Source organism: Cheilinus undulatus, linkage group 21, assembly GCF_018320785.1.
Source record: "Cheilinus undulatus linkage group 21, ASM1832078v1, whole genome shotgun sequence".
NCBI classification, from domain to species: domain Eukaryota; kingdom Metazoa; phylum Chordata; class Actinopteri; order Labriformes; family Labridae; genus Cheilinus; species Cheilinus undulatus.
Window position 1 is genome coordinate 40258957 of NC_054885.1, and position 25579 is coordinate 40284535.

Below are 25579 nucleotides of genomic sequence, written 5' to 3' on the forward strand. Positions count from 1 at the left end.
ACAGATCTATTTTTGTTAGTCTTGGTCTAGTTTTAGTCATCACAGATCTATTTTTGTTAGTCTCAGTCTAGTTTTAGTCATCACAGATCTATTTTTGTTAGTCTCAGTCTAGTTTTAGTCATCACAGATCTTTTTTTGTTAGTCTTGGTCTAGTTTTAGTCATCACAGATCTATTTTTGTTAGTCTCGGTCTAGTTTTAGTCATCACAGATCTATTTTTGTTAGTCTCAGTCTAGTTTTAGTCATCACAGATCTATTTTTGTTAGTCTCAGTCTAGTTTTAGTCATCACAGATCTATTTTTGTTAGTCTTAGTCTAGTTTTAGTCATCACAGATCTATTTTTGTTAGTCTTAGTCTAGTTTTAGTCATCACAGATCTATTTTTGTTAGTCTTAGTCTAGTTTTAGTCATCACAGATCTATTTTTGTTAGTCTCATCTAGTTGTAGTCATCACAGATCTATTTTTGTTAGTCTTAGTCTAGTTTTAGTCATCACAGATCTATTTTTGTTAGTCTTAGTCTAGTTTTAGTCATCACAGATCTATTTTTGTTAGTCTTAGTCTAGTTTTAGTCATCACAGATCTATTTTTGTTAGTCTCATCTAGTTGTAGTCATCACAGATCTATTTTTGTTAGTCTCAGTCTAGTTTTAGTCATCACAGATATATTTTTGTTAGTCTCATCTAGTTGTAGTCATCACAGATCTATTTTTGTTAGTCTCGGTCTAGTTTTAGTCATCAAAAATCTATTTTTGTTAGTCTTGGTCTAGTTTTAGTCATCACAGATCTATTTTTGTTAGTCTCATCTAGTTGTAGTCATCACAGATCTATTTTTGTTAGTCTTGGTCTAGTTTTAGTCATCACAGATCTATTTTTGTTAGTCTCAGTCTAGTTTTAGTCATCACAGATCTATTTTTGTTAGTGTCAGTCTAGTTTTAGTCATCACAGATCTATTTTTGTTAGTGTCAGTCTAGTTTTAGTCATCACAGATCTATTTTTGTTAGTCTCAGTCTAGTTTTAGTCATCACAGATCTATTTTTGTTAGTCCCAGTCTAGTTTTTGTCATCACAGATCTATGTTTGTTAGTCTCGGTCTAGTTTTAGTCATCACAGATCTATTTTTGTTAGTCTTGGTCTAGTTTTTGTCATCACAGATCTATGTTTGTTAGTCTCGGTCTAGTTTTAGTCATCACAGATCTATTTTTGTTAGTCTCAGTCTAGTTTTAGTCATCACAGATCTATTTTTGTTAGTCTCAGTCTAGTTTTAGTCATCACAGATCTATTTTTGTTTGTCTTGGTCTAGTTTTAGTCATCACAGATCTATTTTTGTTTGTCTTGGTCTAGTTTTAGTCATCACAGATCTATTTTTGTTTGTCTTGGTCTAGTTTTAGTCATCACAGATCTATTTTTGTTTGTCTTGGTCTAGTTTTAGTCATCACAGATCTATTTTTGTTTGTCTTGGTCTAGTTTTAGTCATCACAGATCTATTTTTGTTAGTCTCAGTCTAGTTTTAGTCATCACAGATCTATGTTTGTTTGTCTTGGTCTAGTTTTAGTCATCACAGATCTATTTTTGTTAGTCTCAGTCTAGTTTTAGTCATCACAGATCTATTTTTGTTAGTCTCAGTCTAGTTTTAGTCATCACAGATCTATTTTTGTTAGTCTCAGTCTAGTTTTAGTCATCACAGATCTTTTTTTGTTAGTCTTGGTCTAGTTTTAGTCATCACAGATCTATTTTTGTTAGTCTCAGTCTAGTTTTAGTCATCACAGATCTATTTTTGTTAGTCTTGGTCTAGTTTTAGTCATCACAGATCTTTTTTTGTTAGTCTTGGTCTAGTTTTAGTCATCACAGATCTATTTTTGTTAGTCTCAGTCTAGTTTTAGTCATCTCAGATCTATGTTTGTTAGTCTCAGTCTAGTTTTAGTCATCACAGATCTTTTTTTGTTAGTCTCAGTCTAGTTTTAGTCATCTCAGATCTATGTTTGTTAGTCTCAGTCTAGTTTTAGTCATCTCAGATCTATTTTTTTTAGTCTCAGTCTAGTTTTTGTTATGGAATAAAAATGTTGGTGATGAACATTTTTAGTCAGAGTTTTAGACGACAAAATTAACACTGCAATGCATTAGGGAATTGCAATGGATTGTTGGATGAGTAGTTCCTTAATTTCTGGAAAAATGATGCTCATTCTTGAACCTTTGCCTTTTCAGTCCTGTTTTTGAATCTGGTGTTTTACAGTCACTAGTAGGGGTGTAGCAGGCTGACCGGGTCCCAGGATTAAAAATGTAAAAATAAGGATTTTAATTACTGTCATTAGAGGATTTAAATGAGGACACCAGATCCAGAACCAGGGCTGCAGAAAAGTTGGGTGGTATCTGATTAGCTCTGTATATTAGTGAGAAAATAACTGCAGTATAAAAATGTATTCATCACCCTCATAAACCCTTGATCTCCCTCTCACTGTAACGTCCCGCTGTGACGCCGGACTGAACAACAGGACCACTGTGGCCCAGGTCAGAGGTGGAACCTGAACCCTGTGGGTGGTTAGTGGGATAACTGGTGATTGGATCTCATGGGATACTGGACGGAGACTCCACAATGCCACATTCCATTTCCCTCTCCATTCTGCAGAAGGTTCACCACCCCGGCCGGACAATGAGCCGAGGGGCCGCGCCCTGCTGGAGGAGGAGGGGGAAATGACTCGCTGCTTGCCCTGAAATAGACTCACCCCCCACCGCCCTTCCCATCATACAAGGAGGAGACGCCGAGCCAGAGTATTGTAAGGAGAGAGCAAATGAATGCACATAGTGTACTTTATAAATGTACTCTGAGAACCACCAAACCTAGAAATCATCGAAATACTTAAAAATACTCAACTGTAGCTCCAGGAGATAGATTTGCTTTCAAAGGTGATGGTGGAGTGATTAGCTCATGTGTAGCTACAGTGGCGGTTTTATCAGAATCAGACCGCATCTCTTCATGAAAACGAGCACACAGCCACACTGGAAGCTTCTTCTTTCTCACCCTTCTCCCATCCTGCTGCAGCATCATTTGTGAATGTTACAGGGTTAAGTTGAGTACGATGGCTGCTACTGCTGAAGCCATTAGCTTCTGTCGTAAAGTGGCAGTTTAATCAGAGTTGTTCCACATTTCTTTATTAAACTGGAGTGTAGAGCCACGACTTGTTCTGGTGGAGACGTTTTCACCCGGCTAGCCTCGGCTTAAGTTTTCCACATCACTGCTCATATACAACGGCAGCATTTGTCAGGCACATGTTTGTACCAGAGCTGTGCATGCATACAGTCTCAATTTGTTTTGTTGCACTGATTGGCCCATAATGAACATGACAGATAGAAATCACCTTCCAAGACTTTCTAAAAAGTCAAGCCCTTCCCAGACGCTTCCTATGAGAGGTTAATGAAGGGAATTCTCTGAAGGACCATGAGCTCAGCAGCAGCATCTGCCTGGTTGCAGACGTTGGGGGCTGTCATGGTGAAGAGGGAGCTTTCCCTTTATCAGTCCATCGCTGTTCCAACCCTCACCGATGGTCACAAAAACAATAAGATCACAGATACAAACAGTCCAAGTGAGATTCTTCTGGAGGGTGTCTGGGCTCAGCCTTAAGCTTAGTGAGCGCTGTGCCATTTACGTACAACTCTGCCATCGTGCATGAATCATGTTTACACTGCATGGTCTGATGGTTGTGCACAACCCTGAGAGCTCACACTCTTCTTCTTCATGTATGAGTGAAGTTTTGATGGGCTGTGACAAATGTCAGTAGAGTTTCCTTTCAGCCTCACAGTTGGAGGTTAAAGTCAGATTTGTTGTCTCGTTTTATAGCTCCAAATTTAACACAACAAACAGCGCCAACACTGCCTCTCTCACACTCTGGACAGCACTGCAGGCAACCATAACTAGCAGCTAAATAATAACAAACATTCAGCTGGAGGTCTGCAGGAGGCCTATGTGCTGCTTCTTTATTTGGCTTAGGGTTAGCTCAGTAGAGCAGGCATCCACTAGGGCTGGGCAAATTAGATTAAATAGCAATATAACAGGGAAAACGGCACTTTCTGAAAATGAACATGTGCACTGCAGCTGCAGTTAATATCCATGTGCGAGTAGGCTTATAACACATGCGCAGATGGGAAGCCCGAAACAAAGATGGCCGACACCAGTGTACTGTTCGTGCTCCTCACTCTTTTGAATTTAACTGTACTTCTCCAACAAGTGTTTACCTCACCATCACTTGGATCAGCGGAGACGTATTTTGTGCCTGCACCAGATTCTGACTCAACCCATACGCCCTTCGACACCATCTACTGGCCTGGCATGTATACTACATCGTTTTTGGTGTGTACTGCAGTCTCGTGTGAACAGAGATGGTTTTGAAGACTTTGCTGTCTGAACATGGAACTTTTTGGAAACAAAAACGGAAAACGAAGCAAAACACTGTCATATAAACGGGGCATTAAGCTTGTTGCATCCCCATAATCAGATTCATGCTACTGTGGGTTAATTGCTTCAGAAATAATTTCATTGTTTTCAATGCACATGGTCTTATTCATGGAATTATTTATTGCTTAAATTTGTCAAAAAATACACAAGATTAACCCAAGAATAATTGCATATTAAATCGCAAATGCAATATCTGGGAAAAAAAACTGCAATTAGATTATTTTTGCAAATCGTTCAGCCCTAGCGTCCACATGCAAGAGCTGTAGTCCTGGTTGCAGGACTGGTTCCTGGTCTCTGTACACGTTTGTGCATGTCTTCTCCCACACTCTCCCAACATTTCCTGCCTGTCTTCAGCTTTCCTCTCGAAATAAAGACAAAAACCCCAGAATAATCTTTAAAAGACATACCTTAATGCGGATATCTGTTTACAGAGACAAATTAATCATGAGAATTAAACAGATGTCAACACTTAGCATTTTATCTGCATACTCAAAATCCTACTGAATAGTCGATGCATCTCAGACTAGAAATCGCTACCATGATTTGATCAAGGCAAAACTGCTGTGTTCAAAATAAAGCGATTAGACCTCACCCAAGCAAAGTCCATTTCACAATAGGAGGAGATTAGTGGAGCATTTAAGGAGTCCAGCACAGCTACAGGGCCTGTGCTAGTAAAGGCCATGACATTTTCCTCGGTGGTTTCCTCCTATCTCTGCTTCTATCAAAGCTTTTGTCGTCAGAATTGTTCCAGATTTAAAGCTTCACTAACGGCTGAGTGCAACAAAAGACCAGGGAGAGAAAGAGAAAGAGAGCTTCATGAGGACTCGGTGGGTTTACTGGTTCACTCTTGTATTACATAATTGCAACGTCTATTATTAGACGCATCATTTTATTCTGATTTTCCCAGCCTGTAAAGCTCACACAGCCTGGACTGAATGACTGCTGTTTCATGTCTGCTCATAGGCCATGGCGGTGAATGTAATCCTGATAAGGTTGTTTACTTCTGCTTTACTGAAACTAGAGTGTTTTAAATATCCAAACTTCTGTATTCTCAGGTTTTTAGATGAAGCTCTGCAGCTGTTTGTGTGTGAATGGTGAGAGGGACTAGTAAAAGAGACGGTGTCAGAGGTGGCTGCAGCCGTGAGGGTCTCAGGTCTTTAGGGTGGAGGGTCAGGGACAGGAAGACTGTCTGAGGAGATAAAACTTGTTGATTCCCTGCAGAGTGGATGAACTAAAGATGGATGCAGCTGAAGACTGGTGAAGAAAAGCAGAGCCTGGGCGCTCTGTGATCATCAGGAGCTCTCCCTTTAGCGTTATCAGCCCTGCACCCCGCTGTGATGACTGGCATTACTTTTCTATTTCAGGCCGTCCCCCTAAAGTCTCTTTTGTAACGGGAACCCTCAGCAGAACCTTTCTTTGGTGTCTTTTGTAAAGCCAGTTTGTCCCATCCTCAAATGGAAGTGAGGGGGGACAGTAGGGGGCTTTGTCCCCCCCCCTCCGCCTGCCTCCCAGCTGGTTCAATGGTCCGGCCTGAAACCCAACACCCCCGTCCTGCCTGAGAGAGTGGTGCGCTCTGAAAACATTCAACAGGACAAAACTGGTGCTGCTGGTTAAAAAGAGCGAGGTTTCCATCAAACATTTATGGAGTGTGTCCTTGAGGCTGTTAATCTCTGTCCAAGCCGACACATGACGGTCACACGGCCCACGGTCTGTCCGTCACACAGTAACCACGCTGCTCGCCACAACGCCGCTGAAGTTTGGCCTTTAGAGAGGCCAAACTCATGAGAGAGCTGGACTCTTAATAGACCTACTAGTGGAGAGGAGGGGGTTTGGTCTGCAGCAGGAGGAGGAGAGAGATCATAACAGCAGGATTTTACACTTTAATGTGATTCTAAGAGAAATTAAACTGTGTCCATACCTGTCTGATAGGTCGGTTATTCCTTACCACATAGATGCTTTTTGGGGGAGAACCACTTTTTTATCCTATTGATCATTGAAATGCTTCAGATTAGGGCTGAACAATTTACAGGTGTAGCTTTAGTCTATAAAAGGAGGAGGCTGGGGTGGAGGAGGTGAAGCTTTAGTCTATAAAGGAGGAGGCTTGGGTGGAGGAGGTGGAGCTTTAGTCTATAAAGGAGGAGGCTGGGGTGGAGGAGGTGAAGCTTTAGTCTATAAAGGAGGAGGCTTGGGTGGAGGAGGTGGAGCTTTAGTCTATAAAGGAGGAGGCTGGGGTGGAGGAGGTGAAGCTTTAGTCTATAAAGGAGGAGGCTTGGGTGGAGGAGGTGGAGCTTTAGTCTGTAAAGGAGGAGGCTGGGGTGGAGGAGGTGAAGCTTTAGTCTATTAAGGAGGAGGCTGGGGTGGAGGAGGTGGAGCTTTAGTCTATAAAGGAGGAGGCTGGGACGGAGGAGGTGGAGCTTTAGTCTGTAAAGGAGGAGGCGGGGGTGGAGGAGGTGAAGCTTTAGTCTGTAAAGGAGGAGGCTGGGGTGGAGGAGGTCTGACTTTAGAGAAGTAACGCTAGGCTTCATCAGTTTTAGATAGAATGGGCGTACTATTTTTGCTCATATTGCAAATGTGATGTCATTTCTTTTTTGTTAAGCCTATCAAATATAGCATAGAATAGCGCATATTCATTTTTGATTGGAAACTGGTTAAGAAAGATTGATCATTCTTTTTGCATATAAAATCTGGGGAGTTACACTAACATTTCACACATTCACCATGTTTCAGAGCGCTTTTTCGTTGCATTGATGGGTTTGAAAAATACACAATAAAGCGCAAAAAACGTTATAAACGAAACCACGGGTATTTGCAGCACTTCCTGCATTGAAATAAATATTACATATTACAAAAAAAAACTCAGATCCACAACCCACACACACCAGACATCCAAGAAAGTTATGTACAGATTTCAAATAAATTTCCTGTGGTTCCAAAGATTATTGTGCAACTTTTTTACATTTACAAATTTGAGGGATACAGCTGTGCAATTTTTCAATTTTGAAATATATCTGAAAAAAACAAAACTATTTTCATTTTTTTAGGGTTATTGCACTTTTAATTTATTTATTATAGTAGTTAAGACATCAATATTAAAATAAATATTATTAAAACTTGGGATATAAGAGTTATATTGATGTAATGCAAATAAAAATACTCCCAAAAATTGCACCACAGTTTGTAAAAATGTAAGAATATGTCCTGGCGGACCTGCACAGTGGTAGGTTTTACAGGGTTAAGGGCATTGTCATTTTTATGTCACTCATTTGGATTAAGAAAACCATACATAAAACACAAAAAGGAGGATTTTTGTTAACCATTATAAATAAATTGACCCTTGAATGTTTGCATAATGTGCAGAAAATCTCTGCCGCTGCAAAAAAAGATTTATTAAACCGCTATTTTGACACATTTCAAGTTAATTGTGATTAATGCCCAGCCCAACTTCAGATTGCACTGTCCTACCAAGTAGGATTTGAAAAATTAAAAACAAAATCAGACAATTACGTCTGAAATATGTCTTAAAAAATTGGTATCACAAATCCATTTTCATTCATCCCTGTTAAGGACCCTAGATTTTCACTGCAAAGCCACCTAGAGACTGAATCACCATGAGACTGTAGTTTACACACCGTATCATTAACAAGTGATCTGGTATTGTCTTTAAGGTTTTTGTGTTGGTGAATGTTGTTCTCTGTAAAGATGCTGATGTGTTTTGACCTGAGGGTCACCATAAAGAGGACTGAGTCCAGATCTGTTCATGTAGAGTGGGTCACAGCAGCAGAGAAGATTCTAGAAGTCTCATACTGAACCTGTTATTCATTTTAAGGCCTCCAGTTTCACATCAGTCCTCTGGCTGAGCGCTGGGAAAATGTGAAGTTATTGGCAGGCTGAGTGGCAGCGCTGCAGCTGCTGGCATCTCTAACACACACATACACATACACACACACACACTCTGTCACACACACGCTGGCTGCTCCAGCTCCTCTGGGGGACAGAATCAGCAGGAGCGTCTGGCAGCTTTAAGTCTCAGGAGTGAGGAAGAGAGGGAGGTAGCGAGCGATAAACATGATGGACAGTTAGAACAGCAGAGTGTTTTATTCTCTATGAACGGATTTATTATGATAGAAACCAGTCTGTCCTTCCTATCAGAGTCTCACCTGTGGCTACCTGGAAGCTAAAGACCAGGACCTGGTGCTTCCCTGCTCTTTTTCTGCAGAGATATTAAAGTAATGTTGACATTTAATCCCATCAGATCTCTGTCTCTGACATGGTGGACAGGTTTATGCACACTTGTACAGATATTAATGACCTTTATCACACTGATTTTGATGACAAAGAGGTTTAAGCATGGTGCAGGGCAATCGAGAGCTTATAGTGTGAGTAAGTAGGCACAAAGAGCTGCTGGGTTTCCTCTGTCTTCTTACATAAAGGTCACATATTTTACCCCTTTAAATCAAGTTAATATCGGTCTCAGAGGTCCCCAAAACATGCCCGAGAAGGTTGAGCAGAAAATACACTCCAGTATTGGATTTCTGCATGTCTAAAACCCCCTCTGTTTTAAATGTTAACGAGCTGTCTGACTCCTCCCCTGACTCCTCCCCTGACTCCGCCCCTCCCAGGAAATGGATGTTGCTTGATGGATGTGACCGTCCTGATCCAATGGGGGATCAGGAGAGGAGTGTGGAACTTGCTTCCTAGTAGGGAGGACCGACAGAACCTGGGGGCGGGGTTAACTCCCCACATGACATCATGAGAGCAAAATCTGAGAACAGCTTGTTTCAGCACACATTTTCTGAAAGGTGGAGAAAGAGAGGGGGGGATTTTTCTGATTCTTGGGGGGGTTGTGGACAGGCTGAGGGCACATATTTTTGTTAGCCTTGTAAAGCCACATTATGTAATAATGCCGCATTATGTAATAACCCTAACCATAGGACTTAATGTGGCCTCCAAGGTATGCCCTACCCTACTACCTTGCCCTAACCCTAACCGCTTAGTGGCTTACAAAATGCGGCGTTATAGCAGAATGAATTGAAAATGTATTATATTATTACATAATGCAGCGCTACAAGCCAAAAAAATGTATTTTACATAATATGTGACCTTTAATGCTTTGTTTTAATGTGCCTGCTAACATTAGCATTTAGCTTTAAGCTCAGCTGATTCTTTGATATTACTGTATCTTATTATCACTATTGCTTTTCTGACTTTAAAACAAAGTAGATTGTTATTCCAAAATAAAGGATTTTTTCCTTCACAGAAAATGTTTTTGACTGAACAGGAAACCCCTCAAACATCTGTGGCAGACAGAAACACTGTTCTCAAAGCTTTAATTTAAGTTTAAAATATTCACTTATGTTCCAGAGAGCAGAGACTTTCCCCAAACATAATTATATATACGTCTGATTTAGGGATCCAGCTTTATTTCAGACTGAAGGAGGCTTCTCTAAACCCTCTGAGTGAACCTGTGCGGTCTTATCTGCTGGTTATCTCCACTTCCTGAGGAAAACCAGAAACATTTCTCTAACAGGGTTTATCAGGCTGTGGGTGTGAGACCTGTGAGCTCCTCAACACGTTCAGATAAACGGTGAGCTGGAGACGATGCAGTGAGGCATGCTGGGTAATGTGTATTTAAGACTAGTAGCGTAGTTCTGGTTCGGTTTTGGAGTCACTGATATTTGGAACCTATTAAAGTTTTTGCCACCTTTGACGAAATTTCATCCCTGCTGGATATTCCACTGTCAACTATCAGTGATATTATTAGAGAGTGGAAGAGTTTAGGAACAACAGCAGCTCAGCCACGAAGCAGAAGACCAGGTAAAACCACAGAGCGGGGTCAACGACTGCTAAGCATCATGGGTAAAAGTCTCCAAGTCTCTGCTGAAGAGTTCTGAACTTCCACTGGCATTAATGTAAACTCTAAAACTGCAGCAGGAGCTTCATGGATGGGTTTCCATGGCAACAGCTGCATGCAAGCCTCACATCACAAAGTCCAATTCGAAGTGTCAGATGGAGAGGAGTAAACCACACCGACACTGGACTGTGGGGTGACCAATCATCTCTGTTTACAGTCAGGTGGGTGAGTCTGGGTTTGGAGGATGCTGGGAGAATGTTACCTGTTTGACTGGGAACTCTGGTGGAGGGATGATGGTACAGGGCTGTTTTTCAGGGTCTGATCTAGACCCCTTATCTCCAGAGAAGGCTGATCTTAATGCTTCAGCAGACCAAGACATTCTGGACAATGCTATGCTTCCAACATTTTGGGGAAGACCCTTTTCTGTTCCAGCAGGACTGAGGCCCAGAGATCAGAGAAGGACTAGAAAGACATGAGTCCTGACCTCAACCCCATCCAGCACCTTTGGGATGAACTGGAACAAAGATTGGGAGCCAGACCCGAATGTGACTGCATGCCATTGGCTGTAGCTGACATGGGGGCGTGGCCTCACCACAAATGTTAGTCTGTTAGCCCAGGTGAAGACTGATCAGGTCATACCATGTCAGCTTTTTGAATTATTTTATTTGCATTTAAGATCCAGTTGGTAAAATGACTTTTAGTGAAGGTGAAGACACACGATGTGTTAAATATAACTTCAAGAAAAGGAATTTTAAATTTCAGCTTGAATCTGGAACGTCAAAGTGAAACTTCGTCACAGTTTGTTGTTCTGCTATTGCAAAAAAGAAAAAAAAACACATTTGCTTTTTATTTACAGAATAAAAACCCAGTTCACTGTGAAGCTTAAAACAGTGGAGGTATGACTAGTGCTCTATCTTCCACTCTGCTGAGACGTTAACCGGCTGTAAGAATCGTAACCAGAGGAGACGTCAGAGTGGAGTTTGTCTCTATCAGGCTGTCATTGTGAGTGATGTTTGGAGCTGTTAGCTGTCTCATTCAGTCTCTGAACTTCACCTCTGGGCCGTGTTTGTGCTGTCAGAGCCTTTTAGAGGTTTTCTCATGTCAATTTCACTCTAATCATCCATCTGATGGTGCTCTTTATTCTACTAACAGACCGCTCAGGAAGTCTGAGCTCGTCTTTCACAGCCAGTCACCATATTTACATGCTAGCACGTATTAGCAGCTATCTGCCTGACGTGTCAGCTCATTCAGTGTTTTTCAAACCTTGATTCATACGTGGCGCCTCGTGAGTCTGGATTTATGCGGTCTGCTTTCTAATGACAGAGCCTTTTCCCAGAGTGCTCTCTGTGCCTTTGTGCTCACGTTTGGGCGAGTTTTGGCGTATTGATTTTTCTTTCATGTCAGGAAGTTGAGGCAGCACGGAGGGAAGCAGATTGGAGGAAGATGTGTCAACACTTCCTGTTTCACACTTCCTGTTCAGAGGAAAGTTTGTGTCACAGAAAGAGCAAGTTCACACTGTCGCTCTGGTTAAAGAGGAACGCTTTAAACTGAAGACCACTCTGGGACTGAGTATGGAGAACGATACACCAACACTGTGTTTGTGAGTCTGTGTTAGAACAGCCTGACCTCTTTGGTAATCCTCACAAGGGTTGTCATGATTCCTAAGATTAAAAACACTAAAATGATACCCGTCTCTAAAGTAGTAGTCCTAGGAGCCCAGTATTTGGCTCTTTCTTGTTTTCAATCATCAAAATTGCAGCTGAATTCCTGCACAGTGTCTGAATTGCGCTGTGGTCGTTCATATTAACCTGGGTTCATACAGGGCTCTGGATTCCGTCTGTGGATATGATATGTGAAGACGTGATGTGGAGAATGCCTCATTATTGTTCTGCAGTTGTATTTGAAATGCCCTCTCTGACAGCTGCATTCTGCTGTGGTGATCTCACGTTAGATTTTTTAGATTCTGAGTAATGTGAGCGGACTGCAGGGACAACAGCACACAGCTGATGACTAGCTGCTCCTCCATTCTCCTCCTGGCTTGTGCATGTTCAGCAGATTCCTCAGATTTCAGCCCTGCATGGAGATTCTTCATCCCTCCGCTCCTCTAAGACACAAACCCTCCTCTGTTGTCTCTGCCAGGACCTCTCTCACCCTCCCTCACCCTCCCTCAACCTCCCTCACCCTCTCTCACCCTCTGCAGGGATGCCTCACATCAGCCAAAGCCCCACATGTCACTGAGACTGACAGAGAGCATGTTTCTGTGACCCTTGTTGCTACATCTGCTTCTGGATGTCCAATACCAGGCATTAGGAGTCAGTGTCAGTTATTTCAGGGACAAAACACTTTGTTTTTAAAAGATATGAATGATTAATTTATGATTACTAATACAAATAAATAAAATGATTAATCAAGGTTGATAAGTAATGGGTTACCACCCTGAAGACGGGGAACAAGAACCAGAAAGGAGCAGAAATCAGTCTCAGACTTAAATCAGGGCTATTCAATTACAAATTCAACTGAGGCAAATTTTAAAATCAAGAAATGTAGCCGGGCCAGACATGTTCGGCGCCCAGTAAGCAGCTGGTAATGTCAAATTTTGAACCAATACAGATCATTTTGATGAAAAATCTGCAATTTTTATTCATATTCTCCCTTTTAAAGTTGCCAACATGACAAAAGCACATCAAAAATAGAGCTGTTTTTGAACATAACCTGTGGTAGTATAAATGTTTTTTCCACTGGAATAAAAATTAAATATATAAAATTAAAAAATAAAATGAAATTCTGTAAATAATAATTTTGGTCACATCCTACCCAGACTTATCTTAAAGTGCATAAAAACTAAATTTGCACAGATGTAGCTGCAGTTGAAAAGGACATGTTTTATACTCAGTGCATTGTGGGTAGACTGTTGCTAGGCTACGCAGAGTGTTGAATTCACGGTCTGAAATACTTTGGGAACTTATGAAACAGGTTGTCCTCTGCATCTCTGGCATGACGACAGGCTGGGCCACTTGGGGGTTGGTTCTGGGCCGCATGTGGCCCCCGGGCCTGTCTTAACCCTCGCTCCCTTGTGGTTTTAAGCATGGCTGGGGCCAGTATGTCCAGAAATCGGACATGCACATAAGTGTTAATAAAATAATCATTTTTCAACATTTTTTTTTTTTACTTTCACTGCTTCAAATCTCTTCAACAACTTCAACCCTGACTGCTAAAAAAAATTCAGTGTTACACCCTTTTTATGCCAGTTATGTACACCATGTCACTGGTATTTTTATGGTAAAAAAACACAAAAACACCATAATTCCCATATGAAATGTTCTAGATAAAAAAGCTTTTTTCAAACAAATACAGTCTGGGCCATGTCAATGATGAGTAGTAAAATTGATTTTGATCCAGTGAAATTTTTTTTTGTAGTGCCAAATTCCATATTTTAGCTCCATCTGTCCTTGTATGTCCATATTCTGGACATACAGAAAACTGTTTTTTCAATTTTCTTTTTTTAACTTTCACTGACTCAAATCTCTCTAACAACTTCAACCCTGACCACTAAAATAAACAAATAAATAAAGTTACACCCTTTTTATGCCACTTATTGTCTACTATGCCTCTGACTGTGATTCAGTGAGATAGCGTCCACGCTAAACAGATGAGTCTATCAGAGCGAAAAACACTCCAGTTTTACCCTCCTTTTCTCCAGCCTCCTCCTCTACCAAATCATATGAGAGCAAATGCATTTGTTCATGTTAGGTTTATTTTATGTACAGGCATAAAGAATTAGAGGAAATATGTAGGATATGAATCACAAACACGCCCATTTCCACCTCTAACCAAAATGTGACCGCGATTACGCTCATTATGTGGATATATAAATTTACTGCATGTTTGAGATATGATATATTCTCTCCTATTGATCGAAAGGACCCATGCATCCTCATGCATGTCCATCCACTTGCTATGAAGTGAGGACAAAGTTGAAATGGTCCAAATGTCTCCCTTTCTTAGTCCCAGACTGCAGAACTCGGAAGTAGCATTTTCAACTGTAAACACTCCACTTACGGCATGTCCGGCTGTAAACATAGACGTAGATTCACACCCAAGCACACACGTAGGAGCACACAAACTTTTCCTTACACATGTAGCCCACTCTCAGACATCCATATCCAATTCTGATGATGTTTAGTGGAAGAAATCCTGCATGTGTGTTGCTGAAGGTGTTAGAATTGTCGGTGGCACTATCTGCTGGATCACTGTGGAATGGTGAAATTAAGAGCCCTGGTGATCGACTGACTGCATAGAAAAGGTTGCTGTATGCTGTTTTGGTGCCATAGACACACAGTCAGAAAACGTGTTTTAATGGAAGTCTATTGTCCAGATTTTGGACAAACAAGGATGGATGGACTATTTGGCATCAGTAGAGTTCTATGGGCAACACATTTTTTTTTTTTTTTTGATATGAAGAAAGATAATAACTTTTGCCACATTTGATGCCTCAATGTATAAAAATGTGACTGTCAACTCAAAATAATGATGAAAAATATGATGAATGTCCTCAAAATGTACATAGCAGGATCCGAGGGTTAAATGCTAATATTATGACTGATTAATAAATATTTTCTTTTAAATAGGTTTAAGGTATGAAATCATTCACTGACTCTCTTAACCAGTAGATTATTTTAAAGTGCATGCCATTATAAGGACCCCTGTGATTTTCCTTCTGTTTAAACCAATGAGGAAGAGAGTTTTCTTTTCACACTGTTGTGTGAAGTGCTACGAGGGCTTCTGGGTCAATGAGTATCTTAGTTTTAACGACTCTTTGTCTAAAAATGTCCATCCAAATGTTCTCCATACAGGCTCTGATGATGCATGCAAGATTTTTTCTAAAATAAAAGAATAGTCTAGAAATTCTCCTGCCAAGATTAGCATTAGCATCTTTGGCATCTTCAGGTCTCATCAAGGAGTTTTGATTGGACATTTAGCAGGTAGAAGGCATGCAATCAAAGACAAGTGTCTTTGTGTAATCAGACACGGTTATCTGAGAGTGGCTGTAGAGCTCTTATCATTCAAGCATGAAGTTGACCAATCTGCATCTCTGATGATCTCAGCACCTTCAGCTTCTTTGTCTCTGCAGAACAAGCCACCAATCAGAGCTCCATGCATGGGTTGCTGCATATAAGTCAATGAATGATCTATCGGGTGTCGTTTGTGATCTTTATTGCCTCCTCTTCAGGTAAATCACTCAAGCTGTGGTAAAAATCACTTTTTTTAATATATAGTGTAGGGATGGTATTCAATGTATGTAGTAATTTTCTGATGATAGTAACAGCTTACAGATCCATTTAGAGCTCTGAAGTACTAACTTTCCTCTGTTACCATGCATTCCTAATGACTGTCCTCCACTTCCTGACCTTCATAGAGCATTCAGGTATAGGTGATTGCAAACGACACACTAAGGTCATTTTAGAGGTGTTGTTTTTTGTGCAGAGCTGTGAAGTAGTCTTTGGTCTGCAGGTAAACTTACAGGAAACTTAGCATTGCATTAGCGTTACATTAGCATTGAATTAGCATTGCAATATGCTGCATTATTGTTGCATTAGCATTGAATTAGCGTTGCATTATGCTGCATTAGCATTGCGTTAGCATTGAATTAGCATTGCAATATGCTGCATTAGTGTTGCATTAGCAATTAATTAGCATTGCATTATTGTAGCATAAGCGTTGCATTAGCATTGCATTAGTGTTGCATTAGCATTAACTTAGCATTGCATCAGTGTTGCATTGGCATTGCATTAACATTGCATTATTGTTTCATTTAGCATTGAATTATTGTTGCATTAGTGTTGCATTATGTTGCATTAGCATTGAATTTTCATTGCATTAATGTTGCATTGTTGTTGTATTAGTGTTGCATTATTGTTGCATTATTGTTGAATTAGTGTTGCATTATTGTTGTATTAGTGTTGCATTAGTGTTGCATTATTGTTGAATTAGTGTTGCATTATTGTTGAATTAGTGTTGCATTATTGTTGTATTAGTGTTGCATTATTGTTGCATTATTGTTGAATTAGTGTTGCATTATTGTTTCATTATTGTTGAATTAGTGTTGCATTATTGTTGTATTAGTGTTGCATTATTGTTGCATTATTGTTGAATTAGTGTTGCATTATTGTTTCATTATTGTTGAATTAGTGTTGCATTATTGTTGTATTAGTGTTGTATTAGTGTTGCATTATTGTTGCATTATTGTTGCATTAGTGTTGCATTATTGTTGTATTAGTGTTGCATTATTGTTGCATTATTGTTGAATTAGTGTTGCATTATTGTTTCATTATTGTTGAATTAGTGTTGCATTATTGTTTCATTATTGTTGCATTATTGTTGAATTAGTGTTGCATTATTGTTTCATTATTGTTGCATTATTGTTGTATTAGTGTTGCATTATTGTTGCATTATTGTTGAATTAGTGTTGCATTATTGTTGTATTAGTGTTGCATTATTGTTTCATTATTGTTGCATTAGTGTTGCATTATTGTTGCATTATTGTTGAATTAGTGTTGCATTATTGTTGAATTAGTGTTGCATTATTGTTGTATTGGTGTTGCATTATTGTTGCATTATTGTTGTATTAGTGTTGCATTATTGTTGCATTATTGTTGTATTAGTGTTGCATTATTGTTGCATTAGTGTTGCATTATTGTTGTATTAGTGTTGCATTATTGTTGCATTATTGTTGTATTGGTGTTGCATTATTGTTGCATTATTGTTGTATTAGTGTTGCATTATTGTTGCATTATTGTTGTATTAGTGTTGCATTATTGTTTCATTATTGTTGTATTAGTGTTGCATTATTGTTGCATTATTGTTGAATTAGTGTTGCATTATTGTTGAATTAGTGTTGCATTATTGTTGTATTGGTGTTGCATTATTGTTGCATTATTGTTGTATTAGTGTTGCATTATTGTTGCATTATTGTTGTATTAGTGTTGCATTATTGTTGCATTATTGTTGAATTAGTGTTGCATTATTGTTGTATTAGTGTTGTATTAGTGTTTCATTATTGTTGCATTATTGTTGTATTGGTGTTGCATTATTGTTGCATTATTGTTGTATTAGTGTTGCATTATTGTTGCATTATTGTTGTATTGGTGTTGCATTATTGTTTCATTATTGTTGTATTGGTGTTGCATTATTGTTTCATTATTGTTGCATTATTGTTGCATTATTGTTGTATTGGTGTTGCATTATTGTTTCATTATTGTTGTATTGGTGTTGCATTATTGTTTCATTATTGTTGCATTATTGTTGCATTATTGTTGCATTAGTGTTGCATTATTGTTGTATTAGTGTTGCATTATTGTTGCATTATTGTTGAATTAGTGTTGCATTATTGTTGTATTAGTGTTGTATTAGTGTTTCATTATTGTTGCATTAGTGTTGCATTATTGTTGTATTAATGTTGCATTATTGTTGCATTATTGTTGAATTAGTGTTGCATTATTGTTGTATTAGTGTTGCATTATTGTTGTATTGGTGTTGCATTAGTGTTGTATTAGTGTTTCATTATTGTTGCATTAGTGTTGCATTATTGTTGTATTAGTGTTGCATTATTGTTGCATTATTGTTGTATTAGTGTTGCATTATTGTTTCATTATTGTTGCATTAGTGTTGCATTATTGTTGGATTAGTGTTGCATTATTGTTTCATTATTGTTGTATTAGTGTTGCATTATTGTTGCATTATTGTTGTATTAGTGTTGCATTAGTGTTGCATTATTGTTGTATTAGTGTTGCATTAGTGTTGCATTATTGTTGCATTATTGTTGCTTTATTGTTGCATTAGGGTTTCATTAGTGTTGCATTATTGTTGCATTATTGATGCATCAGTGTTGCATTATTGTTTCATTATTGTTGCATTAGCGTGCATTATCATTGCATTATTAATGCTTTATTGTTGCATTAGGGTTTCATTATTGTTGCATTTTTGTTGCATTAGTGTTAAATTATCATTGCATTATTGTTGCATTATTGATGCATCAGTGTTGCATTATTGTTGCGTTAGCTTGCATTATCATTGCATTATTAATGCTTTATTGTTGCATTAGGGTTTCATTATTGTTGCATTATTGTTGTATTAGTGTTGCATTATTGTTTCATTATTGTTTCATTATTGTTGTATTAGTGTTGCATTATTGTTTCATTATTGTTGTATTAGTGTTGCATTATTGTTTCATTATTGTTTCATTATTGTTGTATTAGTGTTGCATTATTGTTTCATTATTGTTGCATTATTGTTGTATTAGTGTTGCATTATTGTTTCATTATTGTTTCATTATTGTTGTATTAGTGTTGCATTATTGTTTCATTATTGTTGCATTATTGTTGTATTAGTGTTGCATTATTGTTTCATTATTGTTTCATTATTGTTGTATTAGTGTTGCATTATTGTTTCATTATTGTTGCATTATTGTTGTATTAGTGTTGCATTATTGTTTCATTATTGTTGTATTAGTGTTGCATTATTGTTTCATTATTGTTGCATTATTGTTGTATTAGTGTTGCATTATTGTTTCATTATTGTTTCATTATTGTTGCATTATTGTTGCATTAGTGTTGCATTATTGTTGCATTATTGTTGCTTTATTGTTGCATTAGGGTTTCATTAGTGTTGCATTATTGTTGCATTATTGATGCATCAGTGTTGCATTATTGTTTCATTATTGTTGCATTAGCGTGCATTATCATTGCATTATTAATGCTTTATTGTTGCATTAGGGTTTCATTATTGTTGCATTTTTGTTGCATTAGTGTTAAATTATCATTGCATTATTGTTGCATTATTGATGCATCAGTGTTGCATTATTGTTGCGTTAGCTTGCATTATCATTGCATTATTAATGCTTTATTGTTGCATTAGGGTTTCATTATTGTTGCATTATTGTTGCATTAGTGTTAAATTATCATTGCATTATTGTTGCATTATTGATGCATCAGTGTTGCATTATTGTTGCATTAGCGTGCATTATCATTGCATTATTAATGCTTTATTGTTGCATTAGGGTTTCATTATTGTTGCATTATTGTTGCATTAGTGTTAAATTATCATTGCATTATTGTTGCATTATTGATGCATTAGCGTGCATTATCATTGCATTATTGTAGCTTTATTGTTGCATTAGGGTTTCATTAGTGTTGCATTATTGTTGCATTATTGTTGTTTTTGTGTTGCATTATCATTGCATTATTGTTGCTTTATTGTTGCATTAGGGTTTCATTAGTGTTGCATTATTGTTGCATTAGCATTGAATTAGCATTGCATTATTGTTGCATTAGGGTTTCATTATTGTTGCATTATTGTAGCTTTATTGTTGCATTAGGGTTTCATTATTGTTGCATTATTGTTGCATTAGTGTTAAATTATCATTGCATTATTGTTGCATTATTGATGCATTAGCGTGCATTATCATTGCATTATTGTAGCTTTATTGTTGCATTAGGGTTTCATTAGTGTTGCATTATTGTTGCATTAGCATTGAATTAGCATTGCATTATTGTTGCATTAGGGTTTCATTATTGTTGCATTAGCGTGCATTAGCATTGCATTAGCGTTGCCTTAGGGTTGCCTTAGCGTTGCATTAGCGTGTCATTAGCGTTTAATTAGCGTTGCATTTTTGTTGCATTAGCGTTGAATTATTGTTGCATTAGCATGTACATCTTTAAAGACACAATCGAGACCTAATGAAATGTATTTGCTGACTGATGAATTAAACAGTTAGGGCTGTGAGAGCGGAACAGAGAAAGGCATGTGTTCAGGATCAGTCATAAGCGATATCTAATGATGGCATGCTGTTCAGGCCTTGTGTAAGTAGTGAACATCTTAGCTGGGTTGAGAAGTAGCCCTTACAGTAGTCATGAAAAGAGAAATGAGATACAGAGACCAGGTTGTAAACAGGTTAATCAGACTGTTTAACCTGGAGCCCCCCTGTGCTAACCTAGGGGTTGACTCACTGCATGACAAATCCTCTAGTGGACACTGGATTCATTATTTTATGCTTTTTTTCTGATAACATGTTTCTGTTTTCAGTCCTTCCTCCCTGGAAAGACACCAGAGATGTCAGGAAACTTTCAGGTGTTTTTGTGAGAAAAACACAGACTCCTGGTTGGAGGAGGGAGCGTTGTCGATGAGTGTTAGCTCAGAACAATGGTCTTACATAACCCGATGAAGTGGCGACCAGTCAACACTAGAGAAAATGTTGAGTAAGAGCTGCCTCAGTCACTGCTTTATTTCTGCTTTAATCAATCAGCCTCCCTCACAGAGTGACTAACGCTCTCATTTATTTATAGTTTTTATTGTTTAGAGAGTTTGGCGTTCAGAGGGCGGGGTCTCGCTGGCGCTCTGATGTCGAGGGAGTTTCAGGTCACAATGACAGAGATGACTCTGACCGCCGCTGTCTCTCCTGGACTTGATCCCGTCCTCATGTTTTACTGATGACCGAGACACCAACGCTAAATAAAGAAAGAGCTTCATCCACACAGAGGAAGGGAGGTTCACAGTAGGAGCTGGAGTTTTTTCCTGGATGACAATATGGCTCTAACTCTTCCTGCCATCCTGGTGTGAGAGAGAGGGTGAGCGGGGGGGGGGGTCAGAGGTAAACGCCCAGTCCCATTGTCCTCCTCAGGGTCTGGACTGGGGCTGGGCAATAGATCCAGTTTTAAAGATAGGTCAGTAGTGGTGCACAAATATTGGATTTTGCTGATTGTGCTTATATTTACAAAATCATTTAGCAGATACGTTTCTGGGGTCACCATTTCTTACTTCTTTACAGGAAAAAGTACCTAGATACTGTGTAACCCGTTTGAGCTAAAAACATGTAGAAAGGATTTTGGTCCATATCACCCAGCCCTAGAGTCGGTCAGAGGTAAACGCCCAGCTCCCATTGTCCTCCTCAGGGTCTGGAACTGGAACTCGCCCCTTCCTCAAGCCGACAAGGCCGTTAACCCCCTCCCTAAATTCTCCAAATAAATCCTCCCAGCCTGCAGAGCTCCAATCACATGCCTGAGACCCTCTTCCTTCCTGGCGAGCAGCTCGGAGTCACGTGGACTCTCAAAAAAACTTTGAGATTGTCAAAAACACAGAACACAGCATATCAGCATGCAGCCTGCATGTTCAACCTGGGCTTTATATTCATGGTTAACGACTCTCAGGAGCTCTCTGTCATCTTTGTTCCTCTGGTTCTCCCTGAGCTCATGGTGGAGGTATTTCACAGCTGACGCTTCTGTTTGAGATTCATGTAATATAACCTTCATAACAGTCCCTCTCTCCTCTTTCCTCTCACAGGAGGAGAGCAGCGAGCTGCGGCCTCGTCTCTGTGTCATCCAGCGAGGGTCTAACGGGTATGGCTTCAACCTGCACAGCGAGCGGGCGCGGCCGGGTCAGTACATCCGGGCCGTGGATGAAGACTCTCCAGCAGAGCAGGCCGGCCTGCAGCCCAAAGACAGGATAGTTCAGGTAAAGCAGACTGTCAGAGACGGAGTGACATCATCTAAACATCAGGATTATTCTAGTCAGAGCAAACATTTCTGAGAATGTTTGAATATTCAAAAATTACATCTACATTCCATCCTTGTCTTTAAAGAGGATGTCATTCTTTTAATCATTTAATAGGCTTTAGGAAGATGATGTCATCCTATAAGTTTAGAAAATATTCCATTCTTACCTTTTGCATGCAGGCCAGTCTAGAACCTCAGTTGTCATTCTAATCAAACCAGTACTCCTAAACATTTAAAAACTCAGTTGTTCATCACCATGCACTTTAATGTTTATGCCAACATAAAGGAGAAAAGCTGTTAAAAGGCACCAGGAGCTTCTCAGCTGGTGGCTAACTGGCCTTCATTGGTTCTTATTATCTGTTTGATAAGATAATCCCACCAATCACTGGCATGTCTACTACAGGGGTACAGGTGTTGGCATGTCTACTACAGGGGTACAGGTGTTGTCTACTACAGTGGTACAGGTGTTGTCTACTACAGGGGTACAGGTGTTGTCTACTACAGGGGTACAGGTGTTGTCTACTACAGGGGTACAGGTGTTGTCTACTACAGGGGTACAGGTGTTGGCATGTCTACTACAGGAGTACAGGTGTTGGCATGTCTACTACAGGGGTACAGGTGTTGTCTATTCCAGGGGTACAGGTGTTGTCTACTACAGTGGTACAGGTGTTGGCATGTCTACTACAGGGGTACAGGTGTTGTCTATTCCAGGGGTACAGGTGTTGTCTACTACAGGGGTACAGGTGTTGGCATGTCTACTACAGGGGTACAGGTGTTGTCTACTACAGTGGTACAGGTGTTGGCATGTCTTCTACAGGCGTACAGGTGTTGTCTACTACAGTGGTACAGGTGTTGTCTGCTACAGGGGTACAGGTGTTGTCTACTCCAGGGGTACAGGTGTTGTCTACTCCAGGGGTACAGGTGTTGTCTACTACAGGGGTACAGGTGTTGTCTACTACAGGGGTACAGGTGTTGTCTACTACAGGGGTACAGGTGTTGTCTACTCCAGGGGTACAGGTGTTGTCTACTACAGGGGTACAGGTGTTGTCTACTACAGGGGTACAGGTGTTGGCATGTCTACTACAGGGGTACAGGTGTTGGCATGTCTACTACAGGGGTACAGGTGTTGTCTACTACAGGGGTACAGGTGTTTTCTACTACAGTGGTACAGGTGTTGTCTACTACAATGGTACAGGTGTTGTCTACTACAGGGGTTCAGGTGTTGGCATGTCTTCTACAGGGGTACAGGTGTTGTCTACTCCAGGGGTACAGGTGTTGTCTAGTCCAGGGGTACAGGTGTTGTCTACTCCAGGTGTACAGGTATTGTCTACTCCAGGGGTACAGGTGTTGTCTACTCCAGGGGTACAGGTGTTGTCTAGTCCAGGGGTACAGGTGTTGTCTACTACAGGGGTACAGGTGTTGTCTACTCCAGGGGTACAGGTGTTGTCTACTCCAGGGGTACAGGTGTTGTCTACTCCAGGGGTACAGGTGTTGTCTAGTCCAGGGGTACAGGTGTTGTCTAGTCCAGGGGTACAGGTGTTGCCTACTCCAGGGGTACAGGTGTTGTCTAGTCCAGGGGTACAGGTGTTGTCTACTCCAGGGGTACAGGTGTTGTCTACTACAGTGGTACAGGTGTTGTCTACTACAGGTGTTGTCTACTCCAGGGGTACAGGTATTGTCTACTCCAGGGGTACAGGTGTTGTCTACTCCAGTGGTACAGGTGTTGTCTACTACAGGTGTTGTCTACTCCAGGGGTACAGGTATTGTCTAATCCAGGGGTACAGGTGTTGTCTACTCCAGTGGTACAGGTGTTGTCTACTCAGGGTACAGGTGTTGTCTACTCCAGGGGTACAGGTGTTGTCTACTACAGGGGTACAGGTGTTGTCTACTACAGGGGTACAGGTGTTTTCTACTACAGTGGTACAGGTGTTGTCTACTACAGTGGTACAGGTGTTGTCTACTACAGGTGTTGTCTACTCCAGGGGTACAGGTATTGTCTAATCCAGGGGTACAGGTGTTGTCTACTCCAGGGGTACAGGTGTTGTCTACTCCAGGGGTACAGGTGTTGTCTACTACAGGGGTACAGGTGTTGTCTACTCCAGGGGTACAGGTGTTGTCTACTCCAGGGGTACAGGTATTGTCTACTCCAGGGGTACAGGTGTTGTCTACTCCAGGGGTACAGGTGTTGTCTAGTCCAGGGGTACAGGTGTTGTCTAGTCCAGGGGTACAGGTGTTGTCTACTCCAGGTGTACAGGTATTGTCTACTCCAGGGGTACAGGTGTTGTCTACTCCAGGGGTACAGGTGTTGTCTAGTCCAGGGGTACAGGTGTTGTCTACTACAGGGGTACAGGTGTTGTCTACTCCAGGGGTACAGGTATTGTCTACTCCAGGGGTACAGGTGTTGTCTACTCCAGTGGTACAGGTGTTGTCTACTCCAGGGGTACAGGTGTTGTCTAGTCCAGGGGTACAGGTGTTGCCTACTCCAGGGGTACAGGTGTTGTCTAGTCCAGGGGTACAGGTGTTGTCTACTCCAGGGGTACAGGTGTTGTCTACTACAGTGGTACAGGTGTTGTCTACTACAGGTGTTGTCTACTCCAGGGGTACAGGTATTGTCTACTCCAGGGGTACAGGTGTTGTCTACTCCAGTGGTACAGGTGTTGTCTACTACAGGTGTTGTCTACTCCAGGGGTACAGGTATTGTCTAATCCAGGGGTACAGGTGTTGTCTACTCCAGTGGTACAGGTGTTGTCTACTCCAGGGGTACAGGTGTTGTCTACTCCAGGGGTACAGGTGTTGTCTACTCCAGGGGTACAGGTGTTGTCTACTCCAGGGGTACAGGTATTGTCTACTCCAGGGGTACAGGTGTTGTCTACTCCAGTGGTACAGGTGTTGTCTACTACAGGTGTTGTCTACTCCAGGGGTACAGGTATTGTCTAATCCAGGGGTACAGGTGTTGTCTACTCCAGGGGTACAGGTGTTGCCTACTCCAGGGGTACAGGTGTTGTCTACTACAGGGGTACAGGTGTTGTCTACTACAGGGGTACAGGTGTTGTCTACTCCAGGGGTACAGGTGTTGGCATGCTGGGTGTTTCTTATTGTCTGGATACAGAACCTTGTTGTTAAACCAGAGCTGATTCTGTTTTCAGTGGACCATTTGAAATGCCAGAGAGCTGTGAATGAGTGCTTGGCAGTTTACTTTTTAACCTTCTTTGTTTCTTTTACTGTCTCACATTAGTCACTGAGTAATCTTTACAGAAAAGTAGGAAAAACAAAGAACAGACTTCTAGTTCTGTAGTTCATTTATCTTCTGTGTTTTTTCCAGTCTTTGCCAGAGAGAGGAGTCAGCCTGATAATCTTGTTCTGGTTTAAACAGGTGTTAAACAAATGTACAGTATCACACTCAGAGAGCCAGAGCCTTTCACTGAGATTATTCTCCCTCTCTGTCCATCCATCAGAGCTCAGATAAAGTAAGAAGCTCAGATACAGTGACAGTCACCACAGAGTCCACGGGGGGATTTAGGACCTCACACAGACCCTGTTTATTCACATTCCTCTGAACTCACGGTTCACTTTGGGAAAAGAGCCGACCACGAGCCTGGCTGAGTCCGTCTGAGATTATTCTCTCTGAAGATCAGCTGATTTATTTACTCCTGCGGTCCAGGAAATATTCCGATCATTTACTCAAGAAAAAAAGGAGTCACTGCCCTGGAACTATTCTGGGGTCAAAGCTCTGTGTCA

The 25579-nt window shown here is 40.4% G+C and overlaps 1 protein-coding gene across 2 annotated transcripts in view; it reads left to right on the top strand.

The window, feature by feature from the left end:
- The window catches only part of LOC121529615 (Na(+)/H(+) exchange regulatory cofactor NHE-RF1-like), a 67347-nt gene that overhangs the window by 23090 nt on the left and 18678 nt on the right, over window positions 1–25579 (top strand). For both annotated transcript variants that reach the window (XM_041817557.1, XM_041817558.1), the window contains exon 3: window positions 21630–21800. In XM_041817557.1, the coding sequence (XP_041673491.1) occupies window positions 21630–21800 (171 nt within the window). The remainder of the gene's footprint in view (window positions 1–21629; window positions 21801–25579) is intronic.